This window comes from Vidua macroura, chromosome 15 (assembly GCF_024509145.1).
Source record: "Vidua macroura isolate BioBank_ID:100142 chromosome 15, ASM2450914v1, whole genome shotgun sequence".
NCBI classification, from domain to species: domain Eukaryota; kingdom Metazoa; phylum Chordata; class Aves; order Passeriformes; family Viduidae; genus Vidua; species Vidua macroura.
Window position 1 is genome coordinate 11,580,745 of NC_071585.1, and position 18,816 is coordinate 11,599,560.

Here is an 18,816-nt window from a genome sequence, read left to right on the forward strand (position 1 = left end):
GTCAGCCTGTCACGATAGTCGTGATGTCACCTCACAGCAGTACCATGTCACGACGGGCTGCGGCGCCCATCCTGTTGCTGGCTCCTCACAGCTCCGGCAGGCCGGGGGAAGCCCTGGGTGAGGCAAACGCCTGCCCTGGACCAGAGGCCCCACGGTGGCACGGTGACATCGCACGGCAGCACGGTGACATCACACTGTGGCACGGTGACATCACACTGTGGCACGGTGACATCACACGGCAGCACGGTGACATCACACTGTGGCACGGTGACATCGCACGGCGGCAGCCTGGCACCACGGCACAGCACAGCCAGGCCCGACCCGCCGGTTCTGCCATAGCCCCTGGAGCACAGACCTCCCTCAGCTTTCCAGAGGGATGGCTCGGGAGGGAAGGGATTTATTCCCTCCCTGAGCTATTTTCAACCCCACGCAAAAATCGTAAGCCTTCTCTCCATTACGTACCTCCCCCCCCGACACGAGGACTGCTTGTTTTTAAAACAGGTGCTGCCTAAAAATAAACTCAATTTGCCACCTCTCCTAGGACTGATGAGAGCTTTCATTTCTGTGATTTCTGTTCTCACAGATGATTTTAGAAAAACGCACCTGTAATATTTTTAATAAATCAATTTAATGTCACAAATAGACTAGATGACCTCAATATGCTTCTATGGTTCCACTTTTTAATATGAAGAGAATATTAATTCTAGACCAAGAATAAAAGGGGCCCTTTCATGACTTACCAAAACATGTTTGATACAGAGTTACATATTCTTGGCATTTAGGTCAGATTAGTACTATATTTTTTGTTATGATTTTTGTTTTATTATGTGGTTATAAAAAGTACTAGGGAAAGTATCTCCTATTATAATAAGCTAATGTAACACTTTCAAGCTCTTAAGTAAACATTCAAACACTTCCATTTAGAACCAAGCCTGCAGAGGAATATCATAAACTTCACTAGTGAACTATAAAATGGTTAATAAAATGCAGAAAAATTAAATACTATGCTTTCTGGCCGTTTAGAAATAAAAACCAAACAAATGAGCAGAGAACTTCTTGTGTGTATCTGCCTTAATTTTTTTGCACGTTTACAGGTTCTCCCCTACTGCAGGTTGGTTCACAAATATCAAAGTGTGCTTTTGCAAATTTATATGCTACTAAAATAGGACTTTCTTCAGACCTGAGGTAGAAGTCATCAAGTTAAAAAAGAAACCAACAAAAATGAAATAAATAAAAACCCAAACACACATACACACACAAAAAAACCAACCACAAAATAAGAAGAATTATATAATCTTTTAATTGCATTGTCATTTCATTGTACCCTCTTCAAACAAAAATATCATTTGAAAGACATCCAGTTCCCTTATTCTGTTGCACTATACATGTTATGCAAATAAGAGCTGGGGTGGTATACAAAACAAATGTCGTTCTGACTCTTCAAAACAGTTAAAAGAAGCAGAAATTGAAAACATAGCTGGGAATTTACAGCCACAGAAGTGGCAAATGAGTGTTTAAATATGAAACAGAAATGCAACGGGGGAAGGGAAGCTGGGAAAGAAGAGGGGACAACAAATTTCCAGTTTGAGGCTGAAGGAGGAAAATCCCTAACAACTGTACAGATGTATCAACACGCTCAGTATTTACATTCTGAGCATTACCAATGTTACAGATAAGCAATGTACTAAAAAAATAACTTAAAAAAAGCTATACAAATCGTACTTATAAATACTATATCTTTGAAACTAGTTATGTAGTGTAGGCTAAAAAAATGTTCACAGTTACTCTGGAGAGAGCTGTATATATATATATATATATATATTGCACAGTAAAAAAGTTCATTCAGTATACCATGTGTAAACAATTTTTATCTTCTTTGGTAATTCGAGGACTTAGAGGAGTATTTGCTGTGAGCAAAAGCACTTGGGTACAAGGCACATCAAAAGCTTTTAAAGCTGCAAGATAAATCCTTCTGACACTTTCCAGTTAGCACTATCATTCTCTTTAGAAAAAACATTTACCTATCAATTCAGAACAACACATTCTACAAGTATAACTCAGAGGTCTGGTGACAAGGACATCAGCTGTTCTTGGCTGTTATTCTACAGTAACAGATTTGGCCAAATTCCTTGGGAAGTCCACCTGGAATGAAGAGACAGGCTTTCAGTATGACAGAGTAACACTGGCATTCTGCATTTGACAGTTCATTTTGTGTGCTTTTTCTGACTACCTAATGAGTTCTGCTTCATTCTAGACACGTTAACACACACAACAGGCTATAGGTCTGCAAGTAATGACTTGCAGCTGAATTCATCTGTGCTTCCAAAACCCTCCTAACAAATACATATTTGTTTTGCACAGGATACCTTTCCAAAGCAGTCATCATTGTCAAGCTGACACATCAACAAACCAAGGTGTACAAAGCACTGACCTATTTTAAGTTAAAGTACAATATCACATTTCAAGATTAGGCTCCCTGGAAAAGTCCCATTTGCACTCTTAACTAACCAAACAGCAAAAGAGCTTTATAATTTTTTTAGAAAGATGCTAATCGAAAAAAACAAAACTGAAGAATTGGCACTGAAATGCCACCTCTATAACCACACTCACGATGAGATTCACTAGCTATTTTCATAGCTAGTGAATCTTAGATATGCCATATAACTGGGTCTCTCACTTTATACTGGCAGGAAGAAGTTCAAAACTGCACTAAAAGAAGTGTTAAATATAGAAAACACTTACATCATATCCTCTGAGAACAGCCAGGTGAAATGAAAGTAACTGAAGAGGAATGACACTCAACACTCCTTGAAGGCAGTCAACTGTATGAGGCAGCTCAATGGTTTTGTAGGCAAATTTTGAGCTTTCAGTGTCTTCTTTAGAACACAGAATGATTGGACGACCCTGAAAATAAATTTTTGCATTGTTAAGTGAAGAGCTAGCCTAGAACTGCTTTGAAATATTGTTCACAGCATGCCTGTATGTGTTTGAAGACATTCAAGTAGCTAACAAAGGCAATGCCAGTATTGCATAATAGCTCTTGACCTTCACTATATTTTAAGATTTGAATGTTTTCACCCTGTAGAGTTTTAACATTATTCCATTTGCTTCAAAACAGAAATACCTCAAAACAAAAAAGCCATATGAAAGCAGTTTTCACTGCTGATATTAACCTGTAATAACAACCTGCGATGCAGATGTAGCATCTTATTTATAACTTAATAATTAACAATAATCAGCAGTACATCCCTTTCCAGGTGCACAGTCAGCAGCAGTGCAGCGGGCACAATCTCTTCCTGTGACACAGAAGAAGTTAATGAGTTGAACACTGTACCTGCCGAGCAGTGACCTGTTGCAGAGCATTTTGGCACTTGGTGAAACAAGGATCCTTCATGATCACCATGATAACAGGCATTTGTTTATCTATTAGGGCCAAAGGCCCATGTTTCAGCTCACCAGCCAGGATACCTTCCGAGTGCATATAGGTGATTTCTTTTATTTTCTAGGAAAAAAAAAAATGAAATGCCTCAAATTTTTTACTTTTTTATTTTTTATTTTATTACTAAATCAGCTGAGAAACAACCGCCACAAGAATCAAAACACCAAGGCTGTACCTCTGCCACTTAAATACGTGTACCCAGTGTCAAGCATTAGTGAAAGCACACGGGTGGCTGCTGGGATTTCTAGCAGGCTGTGGGCAGCAGCAGAGCTCACCCATGCACATGGAGTAACCAACAGGAATTTTAGGAACCAAACACCCAGCACAACCTTGGCTACTGCAGTCTACCTTTAACACACCAAATTCCTCTGAGCGATGGGTATGTGTCCATTTTACCAGAATGTTCATAACATAATTAATGAGTTTCATGCTTGAGCATCCCTTCTCAACATCAGCACACTGCTTCTGATGTTGTTTTCAAATGGGTCAGCAACTTAAGTTGTTAGTTTCTTGTTTTTAAATAGACTAATGTGTTTATGATGTGAAAGAAACAAGAAATGGTATCACATCCAGGTTCACCTTGTGTATGTGTTTAAATGCTTCTAGTTACACATAATTTTATTGCAGTAGGATTAAATTGTAATGAAATATTAGAAATCAACTATGTTGCAGAAGCCATAAAAAATATTTTAAAATAGTATCAAAGAATATTGAGAAGTTCCTACCAAAGCTCCTTCCAGACACGTGGCATAATTATACCCACGGCCCATAACCAGCAATGATCTCTGTTTGTACAGTTCAAGAGCCAAATCATGTATCTTCTCATCCAAGGACAAGACTTCTTTAATCATTTCTATTGAGGCACAGAAAAAAAAAAATCAATTTTTTTAACTGGAAAAAATAGTTCATTTGTACTGAATGAACAGAATGTACAGAATGTTCTAATTATCTAATAGAACAAATACACTTAATGTAATTCAACCATTAACTTAGCAACTTTGACTGCAGTTTAAGGATATTTTCTCCAGCCTTACTAACAGTAATAAATTTTAAACAATTATTGGTTTAAGCAGTGCTCATACATCCCATTTGAATTTCTAAAGGAAGTTGTGAAATATCCATTTAAAAATCACCTTGAATTAGTTTCATTTTATCTATCCTGATTTAAAGTGGGAGGTTTTAAATATTTCAAACCATATATGTAGGAGATCAAGTAATATTTCTCATACAAAACTACCTTATTTTAATTAGAAAACCCAACCCATGAAATTTCCGATCTTCCTGCCAAGTTTCTTGGAAGAGCACTTGTAAAATTGGCAAACAGTGCAGAAATGAACAGTCCATTTTTCTCATATTGTCTGCCTTTCAGGATGAGGGGGAGTGTGAAACTTAAATGAGAAAGAAATATCCCTGAGTAGTATTTTACACTGCAAACATCCCCTATGCCTCCTCAAACCCAAAATATCAATATACCTGGCAATGATTTTAGTCCACTTATGATTTCCTGTCTCCTTTTCTGCAAGGAAATTCTGTCTTCAGACATCATTAGGCCAAACATTACAAGAGACACGAACTGGCTGGTATAGGCCTGCAGACAAAACAAAATCATATAGCAGCTAATTCTTCAGAGAGCGAATATGATCTCAGTTTGAAGTGCTGCAATTAAAATTTGACTTGTGTTCCACAGGGCTGAAGGGTGAAAGTCAAACACTGAACAGCAATTACCTTTGTGCTTGCCACACCAATCTCAGGCCCTGCATTGATGTGCACACCACAGTCAGTCTCCCTGGATATTGAACTTCCAACTGTGTTTGTGATGCCGACTGTCAGAGCACGGCGTTCTTTACAATACCTCAAGGCCATGAGTGTATCTGCAGTTTCACCTGGAAAACATTCACACCTTCACTTCAGGTTGGCAGAGATAATAATGATTCCTGAAAAGCATCAAAGTCCACACAAACGTGTTCTAGATAACTGTACCCACACTTACATGATGCAACATGCAATGGAAAGCAATCTTAGAGCGCTCACTCAACAGCAAATGCAGCTCACCTGACTGGCTTATAAAAAAGCACACATCATCCCTGAATACAGGTGTGTTTCTATCCAGGAAGTCACTGGCAAGTTCCACCATCACTGGTAATTCAGTTAATTCTTCCAGGACTTGTCGAGTCTATATTCAAGCAGAACACAGTATTTGTTAATATTGCCACCCACTAACATTTCGACATTTTACAGGTCAGAGAAAATCTAAATGAGTTCTTATTAGAAAAGCTGGTAAGTACAGCTCACCAGAGTTTTAAAAATCAAGGTGGAAAAAGTTAATTTCTAACATAGTAATTAATGGCATTGGAGCATTAATAAAGAATGTGGCAATAAGTAAAGCTAAATAAAAGGGTGAGACCCCTCAATGAAAGACAAAGTCTGAGACAGAAGAAAAAGCAGATGAAAAGCTGTTGTCTGTAAGCCCATAAATTAAGTTATTTGTGCATTTCATCCAAGGCTGGGAACATACAGCCACTGCAGCATGATAACTGGTCCCACAGCCAATAATGATCAGTCTTCGGCATCTTCTGATTTCTTTCAAATGATCCTTCAGCCCCCCCAGTAGAACTGCAAACAAATAAATACACAATGGTGGTTTTTATTTTCTAGATAGCATATTTACAAATTTCAAACTTAGTGCAGTTTGAAGGGCTGTTCTCCATTACCTGTGCTGCTCTCAAAATTCACCCTGCCCCTCATTGTGTTGACAACTGATTCTGGTTGTTCAAAAATTTCCTTTTGCATGAAGGCACTGAAGTTACCTGTTTATAAAAACATGACATGGCAATGCTTAGGTTTGTTATTTTAAGTCTATTCCAGTTACAAAGAGACTTTTTAAGACTAACTTGACTGTGTTAGCCTAAATAAAAGCTTAGAATAAGCAAGAAGAAAGGAAGGATGGATAGGTCACTTTATTTGGTTGGTTCCATTTCCCAGTACTGACAAGGTAAATAAATTCCTTCATAAGGAAACATCTGTGCTCCCCTTCAATTCTTAATTTATAGTCAAACTTTGCCACCAATTCCAGCATGTAAACATTAGTTACATTTTCAGCAGATACTGAAATGAATAGAAGTATCTATGACTTTTCCAAGGCTAAAATGCATAGGGTCCCAGGCTGCCCATTCTCTCTTGGTCTCAAAACTTGGAATTGTCAGCTCCCAGTACAAACAGCTTGCATGAAAGGTAATTGTCACAACAAGCAGTTTTCTGCTTCATCTACTACACAAACAGTAACTATCCATCTTTGATGATACTCGTTCACAGATGTTTCAACCCACCCTTCATGATTTGCTGCAATTCCATCTGCAAGGTCTGGATGGCCCGGGAAGGATCATCACTAGCTGAACGCTCCAGACGGTGAATGGAGAGCTTCCCATCAGTTACAGCTGCAATGTCATCATCTTCTAAGAAAATCACTCTGTTGGTGTGCTCAATGATAGCACTACAGAGAAAAAAAACAGAAGCAAGACAAACCTGACACGTCAGAGTTGGTAATAGCAAAGCAATTAAATGCGCCTCAAGAGCACTTCCAGCCCTGCTTCTCTCTTCCTTTTGGGCAGAACTTCAGACAGAGCATCCTAAAGGCAATGGCTCCATCTGCTGCTCCTCCTGCACTCTCACAGCAACCCAGAGCAGGAGGCTCAGCAACCACTGCATCCATTCCTGCTGGTCTGAAGATGCTTCCCAGTGTCCTTGATGGATCCTGCTATGGTCCCGCTCTTGTTCCCAAGATAAACGCGTGCCTGATGTCCAGGTTCCTGCCCAGCTTGGAACCACAGCACTATTTTCCTCCTCCAGTATCTGAATTGAAAACATCACAACCCCAACTAACCTATAGTCTGCCCAAATGCTCAGCTGATGAGTGTCCATTTGTACCCAAATTACTTTTTTACACTGGATGTATTTCACACAGAGGTCAGCAGCTGGCAGATATTGCACTTGTGAAGGTTTGTCAGCAGCATTTGAACTGACAACATCTTTCAAGCACCTGAGCCTGAGGGCTTTCTGATGTTACCTGAATTAAAATCTCTTCTTTCAGAAAATCATTGTACAAGAGCAAGGCAGCTTAAATTTCCAGAACTATCTCACTTATTAAAAAAAAAAAACAAAAAAAAACCCAAAAAACCAAACCAAAACAAAACAAAAAAAAACCCCACAGTATTTTCAGCAAAGTTGAAGTACTTTCACTACCTTGCATCTGAAGCAAAGAAGAATTCTACTGCCTTATCCCCAACAGCATGAAGGCAGGTTGAGCTGTCCAGTCTTTTCATTTGGGAGTTGCAGATGTTCTTCACATTCTCAATGTTGCCTGTTAAAGAAATGAAACATTCTAAATGCAAACCCAGTTCTGTTCAGTTAAGATTACAGACTACACAGCTTTAGGGTATCACAGTTACAGAAATAGGTTGGGGAATGAGACTTTCACAGGAACTACACATTCAGTAGTATAAAAATATCCCCAGCCAAGAAGTTATTTGGGGCATCAGCTGGTAGTTTTATGGTACAAAAACAAATTAACCTAATTTCTAATGGCAAGTTTAGTTCTTAAAAAGAATGCATTTTGATGTATCAACTTACATGTTCTGTACAAAACTGGAACCTGTTCAGTTGAGAGCTTGTACTTGCTCCTAACCCCAATGAGTAAAGGACTCCCTCTCCTGGAGAAAGGAAAACACTCAAGTTTATAAAGAGAAATGTGCATACAAAGAAGTTACCAGACATCAGTGAAGCTAGTGAAGCTGAAAAGACAATATCCCATCTAGCTTCCTAAATAGGAAGAGCCTCTTTCAACCATGATCCTAAGGCCATTACATGGCAGGAGTTCTATAAAATTTGTTCTTCTGTAAGATTCACCAAATATTATTATATAAGTAATTACCACGTGCCTTGGTGATTCTTTACCAGTAAACTACATCCAGGTAGAGCAAAATGTTTGTGAACCAGCTGTTTTCTTTCCAGTAATCAGAAAACATCTTAGTACAGGGCCAAATTTGAACCAAAGCTTGCTTTGCCTCTAAAGTGAGACAACAGTAAGCTCCTGTGTTCTTTTGAATTGAAGTACTGTTACACTCCTTAGCCTTTCAAACTCAGAAACATCAACAATCCCTACTGTACCTCTGAAACTGTAGAATATTAAGACAATTTTTAAATTCTACACAGTGACATTACATGTCAATGAAGACCTTATTAAAAAAATCATCACAGAAATAAAAGAACAAGTCACACTCAGATTACAAGATTAGATTCTCTTAAATCCCTCAGCCCTAAAAACCCAAACCTGAACCACATATAGAATAGTACATTTCAGAAGATGTTCTCCAGTTGGAGTGATGGTACAGCTGGCTTTTTCAAAATTTTAATGTAGTCTTATTTTAGACTGCCAAAGCAATGGGCTTTTGGGTTGTAATATAAAACAGTCTTTATTCCCATCACTTGCTATTTAAATCATTTGCTATGTCACTTGCTATTTTAATATCTTTATATTTCCTGAAAGTTGTTTTTCAAGTCATAAATAAAAGTAGAACTTAACACAGAAAGACACCATAAATGCTATGACAGCTATAGAACACTATTTCTATAACCTGTTACTATGATGGTCTTTCAGCCAGCATGAATATACTTATTTCAGTCTTTACTCAATAGGAGCTAAAACTGAACAATATCCCTTCCCCCTCCCCTTTTTGATATAGGAAAAAATGTCAGCATGCTCTTAATACAAATTTAGAAACACAAGATACACTGAGATTCTTTATTGAGTCACTGATTTTGGTTAATTAAGCACTTTAAGCATCAATATTTTAGTATCTTTAAGAGGTTGGCTATTATTTTTTTTTTTTTTACCTAATAAAAAGCATGCATTATGTATAAAATGGACTTTTACTAACCTGGTAGCAACAGCTTCACCTGGGTAATGGATGCTCTTGAAAACCAACGCAAAAGCACCTTCCTGGAAACCATTAATACAAAGGAGAAAAAAAAAAAGATCCTAAACAATTTATCTCAAATAGTTGCATCTCATTAAACTGGGGCCCCTCTCTGAAGAGGCACTGAAGGAGCTGCTATCAGGAGTCTCTTCCTGGAGGGCAGACTGCACCTTTAAAGGAATTGGCCATGGAGCAGAACAAGCTGACGTGCACACTAACAGTGCAACAGCTAAAACACCAGGAAGTGAGCACTTACCCTCTCCTTATAAATAAAAACAATAAACTTGAATGCAAAGGTTATGAAAATGTCAGAGATGCTACTCATAATCAACATGAAGATTGTTAGAAATTTACTTTCAGTAAGACTGAAATAATAATAATAACAATAATAATTTTACTTGTAGTGCATTACCATGCAGTTTCAACTAAAAACCTGGAGTTACTATTTCTAGTTCAAGCAGCAAATTCTCATTAATATATTTCAAAAACAAAATACATTAAAAATCCACCAGAAAAAAAAAACAAAACAAAACAAAACAACAATTTTACAGTACTAACACAGCTGGCAAACTCCTGGAGGAGGATTCCCAAAGCTGGAGCCAAGGCCCCCGACCCTGCCAGCAGGACAGAGATGGTGACATTCCCTCATTCCCTCCTCCCCCAGGGCTCCACTCTGCCCTGTTCTGGGGTCAGGTGAAGCCTCCCCTCCCCTCAGCTCTGGGGATGCTCCCTCTTGACCCACACAGGCCTTGCCTTGGTGTGGATTCCAGCCTGCTCCAAGGAATCCTACAGAGCTGCTTTAAAGAGGAGACGGGAGGTGAAAGGAGACGGCAGGAAGGGGAGGGAAAACATCTGCCCGGAGACTGGGGGAGGAAACAAAGCCAGCTTTCTCCCAGTTTGCAATGCATCTATCAAAGTTTTTAAGCATTCACATACTGAGTAACAGTAGATTCCCACTTCACAGTTTGGAAACCAGTCCAGCTCGTGTGATCTATTTCCAAATAGGAGAGCCAAGGCATTGGCCAAACTTGAATCACAGCAGTGTTTCAACACGATCAGAATAACCTTTAGGAACACACTGCCATTTATGAGAGATTTTAACCCCCAGAGGCTCCTATTACTTTTCAAAATTAAACTTCTTCATTAAAAAATTGTGTTAACTTCTTGCTAAAAACAAAACAAGACAAAAACCTCAACAAACAAAACCCACTGCTACTGCAATTTAAAGATTTAACAGTGAAAAGCCTTTGAAGTCTCCAAAATTTTAATCTCATTTCTTGGTCTATTAAGCATTATTTAGAAGCCTAAGAGTGTTATTTTCAGCACCTTCTAAGAACTTCTGCAGAGGATCTAAATGCTAAGGCAGAATGCTAAGGAACCCCACACGCAGCTTATACTGTTGTACAGGGGGAAAAAAAGTAATTTCCCACTTACCAACTGTTGAATAACTCTCTCTACCAAGGCTGAAAAACTGGTGTCTTCGCTCTCTCTGTTGTCATACATGTATTTGATCAATTTGGGGATTGTTTCTGTATCTGTTTCAGATTCAAATTCATATCCTTTGCTCTCCTGAAATATCATATAGAAGAGTAAAAATTGTGTCCATCCTCAGGCAACAAACCCTGAAGAGCCTCTCAGTTGCCTCCCACCAGAAACTTCAGTCAGAGCTCAGAGCACTACATTGGACCAGTGGATCACTATAGATAAAATGTAAGGACTTATCATGTCATAGATACTCTTTGGGAAATGCTGGAGTAAGACCCATAGTAAGACTTGTTTGGCATCTGTGAAGCAGCAAGAGACAGGAGGGAGCCCACCCCGCACACCCTCTCAGAGAATTTCAGCACAAATTGCTACTCTACTCATAAATACTTTGCATTTAGGATTACAGGAACATATTGCACTTCATCACCTCCTGAGTATCCTTATTAGGCAGAGCCTTTCACACAGCTTTTTTATAGATGATATCAAGAAACTTGAATTCATGTTCCACCGAAGTCATGAACGACCTGATGGTAGTTTGGGGGAGTATTAACTTTCTAGTTTTAGAATTGAGCTGCCACAGACTCACCAGAAATTTTCTCAGGTCCTTATAGTTTGTGATGATTCCATTATGGATGACAACAAACTCTAAGAGAAATATATATATATATATATATTCATGAGCAACAGAAAATTAAGATATTTAATTCAGAACACAAAATTACAAGGGAAAAAAAGCTTAGAAGTACACTTGAAACCACCTGCTATAGCTTTCAGACCTGCAGTTTATCACAACATGGACAACTGCAAGCAGAAGCTTACAAATTCTGGAAGTATGCAAAGGCAGTTCCAAATTATTGAGAGGGTTCTAAACTACACCTAGTAGAGTACCAAGCCATCTAAAGTAAAGAATGATATGAAAGCTCCCTTTCTAGACCAGGCAATATTGACACATTCATACTTTCAGTCTTACCTTTCAAAACAAGAATGTTCTACTTCGATTAACTTGCAATTTTCAGAGAACAGATCTCATTAATTTTTAGTGTTACTTTAGCCTGAAAAGAGGCTATTTCATTTTAAAAGTGTCTGAGCTAAACAGAATGGCAACAGCTTAGCCCTACTATAAAAAATAGATACCATAACAATAGTAAGAGCATATGTGCTCTGTGAATTGAACAATTTCAGATTTGTGTGGTTCAAGTGCTGTAGAGATTACGTACCATTCCTTTTATCTGATCTCTGAGGGTGACTGTTAATTGCACTTGGTACTCCGTGGGTCGCCCAGCGAGTATGAGCAATTCCAAAATGGGTTTCAAAATCTGTTTTTGAATCCAGGTCATCTTGTTCTATACAGGAGAAATTCAGTTTACTGAATAATTAATATTGCCTCTCTCCCCCTGTCTCTCTCTCTCTCTCTCACATACAAACGATTAGTAAAACACAAAGACAATTCCTACAGGCAAAAATCTAAAAGCTATCTTCTGTTTTTTTGGGTTTTTTTTTAACCATTTGCTTTCTTGACATTACACTTCAGAAAGTTCAAGCTACTGTGATTAAAACCTTGTTTGCCAAGACACGAGCATTTTTAGCCAATACTAACAGACAGGCTAACAGACCCCATTACTACAAATTATAATGTAAACGTATTAAAACACAACTTCAGTCTTTCACAGATGGAAGCACTGCATCAAGCAGATTGTGATGACAGCCAGCTGCTTAAATGGTCATAAATTCTGTCAGAGTGCATGTTTCAGCATTTCAGCCACACAGCACAGAAATCACATGAGTAAAGAGCCAAAGGAGCCCAGGCTTTGAACAAAGGAGCAACCAAAAGAAGGGAGAATAGACTGAAATTTCACAGTGCTAGATCTGAAGATCAGCCTGCTTTTTAAGTGCAGATTTGAGGGGTCCAAAAAATTTAGCTGCTTGGATTTCCCAATGTAGTTATTGCTGATGCAAAATCATAACTGCAGTTTTATGGTCTGACTTTCTGCTGAGATGCAATGGTATCTGACTGGGAGGCCAAAGTAAAGGGGTCATTTTTAACACTTACTGTACAACTCTTCTTCCAGGGCCTTTACTTTTCCTCTTTTCTTAACCAGTTTGATGAATCTTTCTTTATCTTCATTATTGTTTCCATCAATTGCCACTCCTACAGCACAGAACACAGTCATAAGTGTTATTTAAAGCATGAAATACATTGGAATGAGGAAAAGGCTGAGAAAATACACACCCCACTGAAATTAGTATTTTTAAATTACCCTTTAAAGGGATATATTTGAAGTCTGTTGTTAGACCTGTGCATGTTCAAATGAAACGACATCAAGTCTACATCCACTGCACAGATTAAAACAGACATGAGCCATCTCAAATTGCATTTGACAACAGACTGAAATATTTTGTCGATAAAATGAGCCAACTCAAATTTAAGACAAGTTTAATCTTCCCCATTCTTCACCGTGATTCACATACACAAAAACGGCTGAGGTACAAACTACGTGGCCCTGTACAGAGATCTTTTTCCACACCCTGTTTGTTTTGCTTATGTGTACTAACCTCAACCATCTAATTACAGAGCTAAACACCCAATTTTAAGTCCTGAGGAAAGCTGTAGCACTCCAAGAATTGAGCTAATTAGTTCTGATCTGTTAATCTGTAGAATAAAGAAAGAAAAATCCAAGAGGCCAGACACTGAAAGTACCCAGAAGTCATGGAATGAGCTATTGGTTGCTAAAATTAATTCGCTGAGTTGGTTAACATACCTGCAGAGTCATATCCTCTGTATTCCAGTCTCTGTAATCCTTTTATCAGGGTTTCATATATTTCCTTCCTAGTGCGAGGCACTCTGTAGTTTAGATAAGCAAAAATTCCTGTTTAAAGAGAAAGGGGGAAGGAGGGGGGAAAAGAAGCAAAGAGGTTATTTTTAAAATTTGCATCACTTCAGACTCAATTTGAAAGTCTTTAAAACTAGTGTCAGGGAGAAGTCCTAGGGGCACCCAACCTCCTCGTTTAGTACAACTTCTTCTAATGCATTTTGAAATGGAAAGAATTCAAGTACAATAAAGGACTCAGAAGCCTAATTTCAACACAAACTTTACTGGCGAGTTTCACTCTCCTCATGTTACCCACCAAGAATTAAACAGTTAGGAGAGGTTAAAAAAACTCTACTTTTCACGAAAACCACAGCTGAAAATGGGAACATTGTGATCTGTTTCATATCCAGGCATTCAAAGAAGGAATATATTCACCAGTACTAACACAAGGAGACTTTTGTAATCCAAGTCATGGCCTTAAATACCCATGGGTAGGTACGAGGCACAACATCTACTTCTGAAAGGCTCCAGCTTAATCCTGTATGCAACAGCCACTTCAGCAGAAAGAGAACGGAGAAGCAAACACGAGGAAAGGGCAGAAGTCAATCGGGTAGGACAACAAAGGAAAGAAACAGAAGGTACAAAACGGGGTCACCCACAACACGAGCACTCAGCACAATCCCAAAGCCAGGCGGGCACAAGAGCCCCGGGCGTGCCCCGTCAGCTCCTCCGGGGCATCGCAGCGAGAGCCCTGAACTCACTCCCTGATCCCTCTCCCTTTTCTCTGCCTACTGTTCTTCCTGCGACTCTGGTATTTATATGGATACGTTGGACTCTTTTATTCACTCTTGCAAATCTGTACCCCAATAAAACAGAAACATTTCTGTTTTATTTCGCATAATTTCGCTGTTTCAACAGTTTCTTCGAGCAAAAAATCGGGACTGGAGACTACAGTCAGGAAAAAACCCAGACTTTAAGAGCTCTACAGATAAGCAGTTCAGACAAGTGTTTTAGATAGAGAAAGCCTTTGTTTGAAATTTAACACCCTCTTCCCCCCCAATTAAGGCTTTTGAACTGTAAATGGCCATAGTGAAGAAGCTGTTATAATGATACACCAATAAATCTCCCTAATAAATATTACTGTGAATTTGGTTACTCCACTGGTTTATAAGACATTAATACTGTTGATTTGACAGTGAGACAAAGAGAGTATTCCATTTGCCTCTGAATATGTTTTGGAAAGATTAAAGGGCGGATAATACTTTTCTGCTTCAGAAGTGAGATTCTTGAGGAACTCAGCCTAATTATTTCTAGCACATCCAACTTTAACAGAGACATTAAGACAATAGTTGCATTTAAGGAGGTATTTGAGAATTTGAACTGCGTAATACTGTTCTTCATGGATGCTTCGAAAAATAATGCCTCTGGTTATAAGCAGTCACTTTAGACTGAGAGCCTGTTGATCATTTTTCCAGACAGATATTTACCGTTCTCTGGCACCAACCACGAACCTCAAAAGCAGCATTCTTCAATATGAATTTCTCAACATCATTCCAAAACATTGCCACACCTCGTTTCAGATCCAGCTCTACTTTCTAGGCCAGATTTCACAATGAATTTAAGCCTCAACATCCTTATATGTTCCATGTGGCATCTTTCACTACACAGAGCTCCAGGAAGAACCTTCCTCTGGGACCATCCTTACAATGCTACCACTGTGCTACAATTGTTAAAAAAGATCCTTTTTTCCAGGGAATTGGAGCTGCACTTCCACACACGTGCATTAGAAGATGCAGAAGTCACCAGAGGCCATTTAAAATGAAAACAATAGCTGCAGCCTGACTTCAAAGAACATGTTATAAACTCTTCCAGTTAAGGAAAATAAATCTTACTCTAAGCACTGAGAGTAACACTTTCTCTAGTACGTTTCTGTTTCATGATTTATCCACTCGCGGGTTTTTCCCCTCCTCAGTCATTTTGGCCCCATTTAAAGGGCATTACTCAACTCATGTAGAAACAACTTGTGATAAAGACTCCTTGTATCTTAATTCTTTCTGGAAGCACACCAGTATGACTGAATCTCAGTTGAATCATCTTATGATAAGAATTTTGTGATACTAACAAGTTCCTTTATGATGACCTCCCCAAGGTATTAGATGCCATTTCCAGATCTTGCTTCCTTAAGAAGAGTCAAAAACATAAAATCTAGGAAAAGCACCCAAGAATTGTTTTACTAGGACATTGTCCTCTTGATCTAAATATTAAATCTAGTTTATAAATTTCCATAATCACAGCTTGCTTAGAAGGATGAGCTAGGTCAGTTATGTATGGCTTTAGAAACAGGTACTAAAAACAGAAAGAGAAGGTTGCTAAAACATTACTAAAACCAGTTTCAATCACGTGCAGACACTGAAAGCAAGGCTCTCCCTTTACATGTACATCAAGACTTTAGAGCTTCACCTTTCAGGATTACAAGCAGAGCATGAAAAGGAAGAAAAGTAAATTGAGTATTTTTTGTGGGAAAAGTCCACAAGAACTCTTGCAATTGCAAGACTTCACCAAAATCAAGAAGGGGGCAGCCTATACTTGAAGTTTGAGAAAAATTATTTACTTTTTGAAAAATAAAAGGATACCTCTAAGAACATTGTTGATGTCAGAAACTTCGCTTTGAAAAAGTCTCAACTTCATATCCTGATGAAACTAACTTTGATTTAAAAGAGGTCATCAGTTTAAGTGCATCCTGACTGTTTTTTAAACCCTGAATGCTTTTGCTTGAACACTTGGCTATACTGTCTAATATGTGAGAATGATAACATCTCAACTTTGCTTCTTTACAAGCATGTTTATAGCAGAATTTATGACCTGTGTATTTTCAAAACATAAACCAAGGGCTATAAATCTTCACATGCTACCTGAAGCCAAAGAAAACACAATAGGGTCCATTATCAGCACTTAAACCTGGAAAGATATGAAAAAATAAAAACAACAACAAAAAAGTAATTTTGAAACTATTGGTTGCAGTCTCTAGAACTCCTACACTCCCTACAGATATCAGCATAGCAGGCTGAGGGATATCTTTCATTAAAACAAATGTAATATAAAAGATTTCTAAATGCTGATGGGAAAAAACCTAGCTCTGTTCTCACTTACCCTTCATGAACTGCTGCTCTTTGCCATTTCATACTGAGTCACTTGCTCCACCCCAAGTTGGATGTTCTACCGAACTCCTTGAACACTGTTAACACCCTCACTTCCCAATCAATACACAGCCCAGACATGCAAAGGTTTTGATATTACCATTACGTGTCTCAGGGCTTGCTGTGAATACTCCAGGGTGGCTCAGCACTGAGCCAGGTCTCTCACCTGGAGGGGTTTTGTTTAGAAGGCACCGAGTTTGTCTCATTGATAGGGATCTGTCACGTAGGAGCTCAAACAATAGGAGCTGAAACAGTATCACCTCGTGTTTCCATTCAAGTGAAAGAGGATTCCCGAGCTCCTTGCTCTTTCTGAGGTTACAATTAAAAAGGATGTGGAGGCAAGGAAAAGATCTCTAATTCAGAAAGTTCAATTTTGGGAGCAGTAACTCAACTCACTTTCAGTCTGCATCCCACAAAAGAGGTTTTGTTGATGACGACTAAGAAGTACAAGTGCAAATTTTTCTACTTTCATCAGACCTGAGAGGAGATGTCAGGGACAGATCGGCAAAGTTTTACTCAACTTTCCACCATAACCAAATACAATCGCATTAGCAGCTTCTGAACCCACACTTTGATCCGAAGCATATCTAAGCAATTGTGTACACGCTGTAGGAATTTTTACCATCTCATCTTAGAAAAAATGAGGTGAATAAACTCACAACAGCTAAGAATTAAGCTCCTTCACTGCCTTTGTTTGAAAACCACAAACTCTCCCTTATCGCTGCGGCTCGGAAGTGAGTCACGATGAATCAATCCTAGTCCCGGATCAGGAAAGACAGAGCCCAGCGCATCCCGTGCATCAGAGGCAGCGGGACCAGGAGCAGAGGTCAACCTCGCACCCCGGGCATCCCTGAGGCAGCCGGGCGGTGGGAACGGGACGATTTCCATCCCAAGACCCGGGGACACGCCGCCAGGCACGGGGGGCTCGGGGAGGGAGGAACGGAACGACGATCGCCTCTCCTCGGGAGAAGGGGCGGGCGGAGGGGCTTCACCTTCACCTGCCAGGCGCTCCCTGTCCTTCCCACCCCCCCAAAAGGATGCAGCGGGGCCAGTCCCGAGCGAAGCCAAAGCCGCGACACCGCTGGGCTCGGGGACAAAGCCGCCCTTGTCCCTTGCTGGCCGGGCTCAGCCGCGCTCCGTCACTCACCGCACATTGTGGCCGCGCACGGTCCCTCCGCTCCCGGCAAACGCGGCTGCGGCCGGGCCGGCCCCGCTGCCCGCGGCTCTTATAGCCCCGCTTATAGGGCCGGGCCGGGCCTGCCTCCGCCCGCCCCCTGCCCGCGGGGACACAGCCCGGCGGGGCAGAGCCCGGGGGGGGGACAGAGCCCGGCGGGGCAGAGCCCAGGGAGGGGACGGAGCCCAGCAGGGCAAAGCCCGGGGAGGGGACAGAGCCCAGGGAGGGAACAGAGCCCGGCGGGACCGCGGTGAATCCCGCCCTGGCCGGCCGTGCCGAGCTCCGCGCACGGGAAGTCACAGAGCCATTAAGCTTGGGAAAAACCTCCCAGATCACCAAGTCCAGCCTTTGACCGATCACACCTGGTCAAACAGAGCACTAAAAGTCACATCCAATCATTTCTTCAACACCTCCAGGGATGAGGAAGGACTCCACCACCTCCGGGCTGTTTCCCCCAGCCCAGCCTGAGTGAAGAGGGACATTCTTAATTGCAGCTCGGCGTGTTAAGTAGCGTTGCTATTTATATTAAATTACACACATTAAAGGAAAACTTATTTGCTCCTTGTGGAGTATTTTAACTAATGAGTGATGCAGACAGTAGGAAAGAAACACTTTTTTAAAACATCACTGCAATACTAATTGCCAAAGATCACGAGTTAGAGCCCAAAATTCCATTCATGCAAGACATTTCATGTTTCCATGTGACATTCCCAGGGAGAAAATTAAACAAAATGAGATT

At 40.1% G+C, this 18,816-nt stretch overlaps 1 protein-coding gene across 1 annotated transcript; it reads right to left on the bottom strand.

Annotated features, from left to right (window-relative positions):
- Positions 1 to 1,277: 1,277 nt before the first annotated feature.
- GFPT2 (glutamine-fructose-6-phosphate transaminase 2) lies at positions 1,278 to 18,088 on the bottom strand. Its single transcript, XM_053991192.1, has 19 exons — positions 18,051 to 18,088; positions 13,656 to 13,763; positions 12,947 to 13,045; positions 12,114 to 12,239; positions 11,483 to 11,541; positions 10,846 to 10,980; positions 9,373 to 9,434; positions 8,066 to 8,145; positions 7,679 to 7,796; positions 6,766 to 6,929; positions 6,151 to 6,246; positions 5,955 to 6,052; positions 5,492 to 5,612; positions 5,165 to 5,322; positions 4,913 to 5,027; positions 4,165 to 4,292; positions 3,335 to 3,502; positions 2,743 to 2,904; positions 1,278 to 2,142 (listed from the first exon to the last, which is right to left on the bottom strand). The coding sequence occupies exons 1-19, from the start codon at positions 18,055 to 18,057 to the stop codon at positions 2,098 to 2,100; spliced, it is 2,049 nt and encodes a 682-aa protein (XP_053847167.1). The 5' UTR covers positions 18,058 to 18,088; the 3' UTR covers positions 1,278 to 2,097.
- Positions 18,089 to 18,816: the final 728 nt, after the last annotated feature.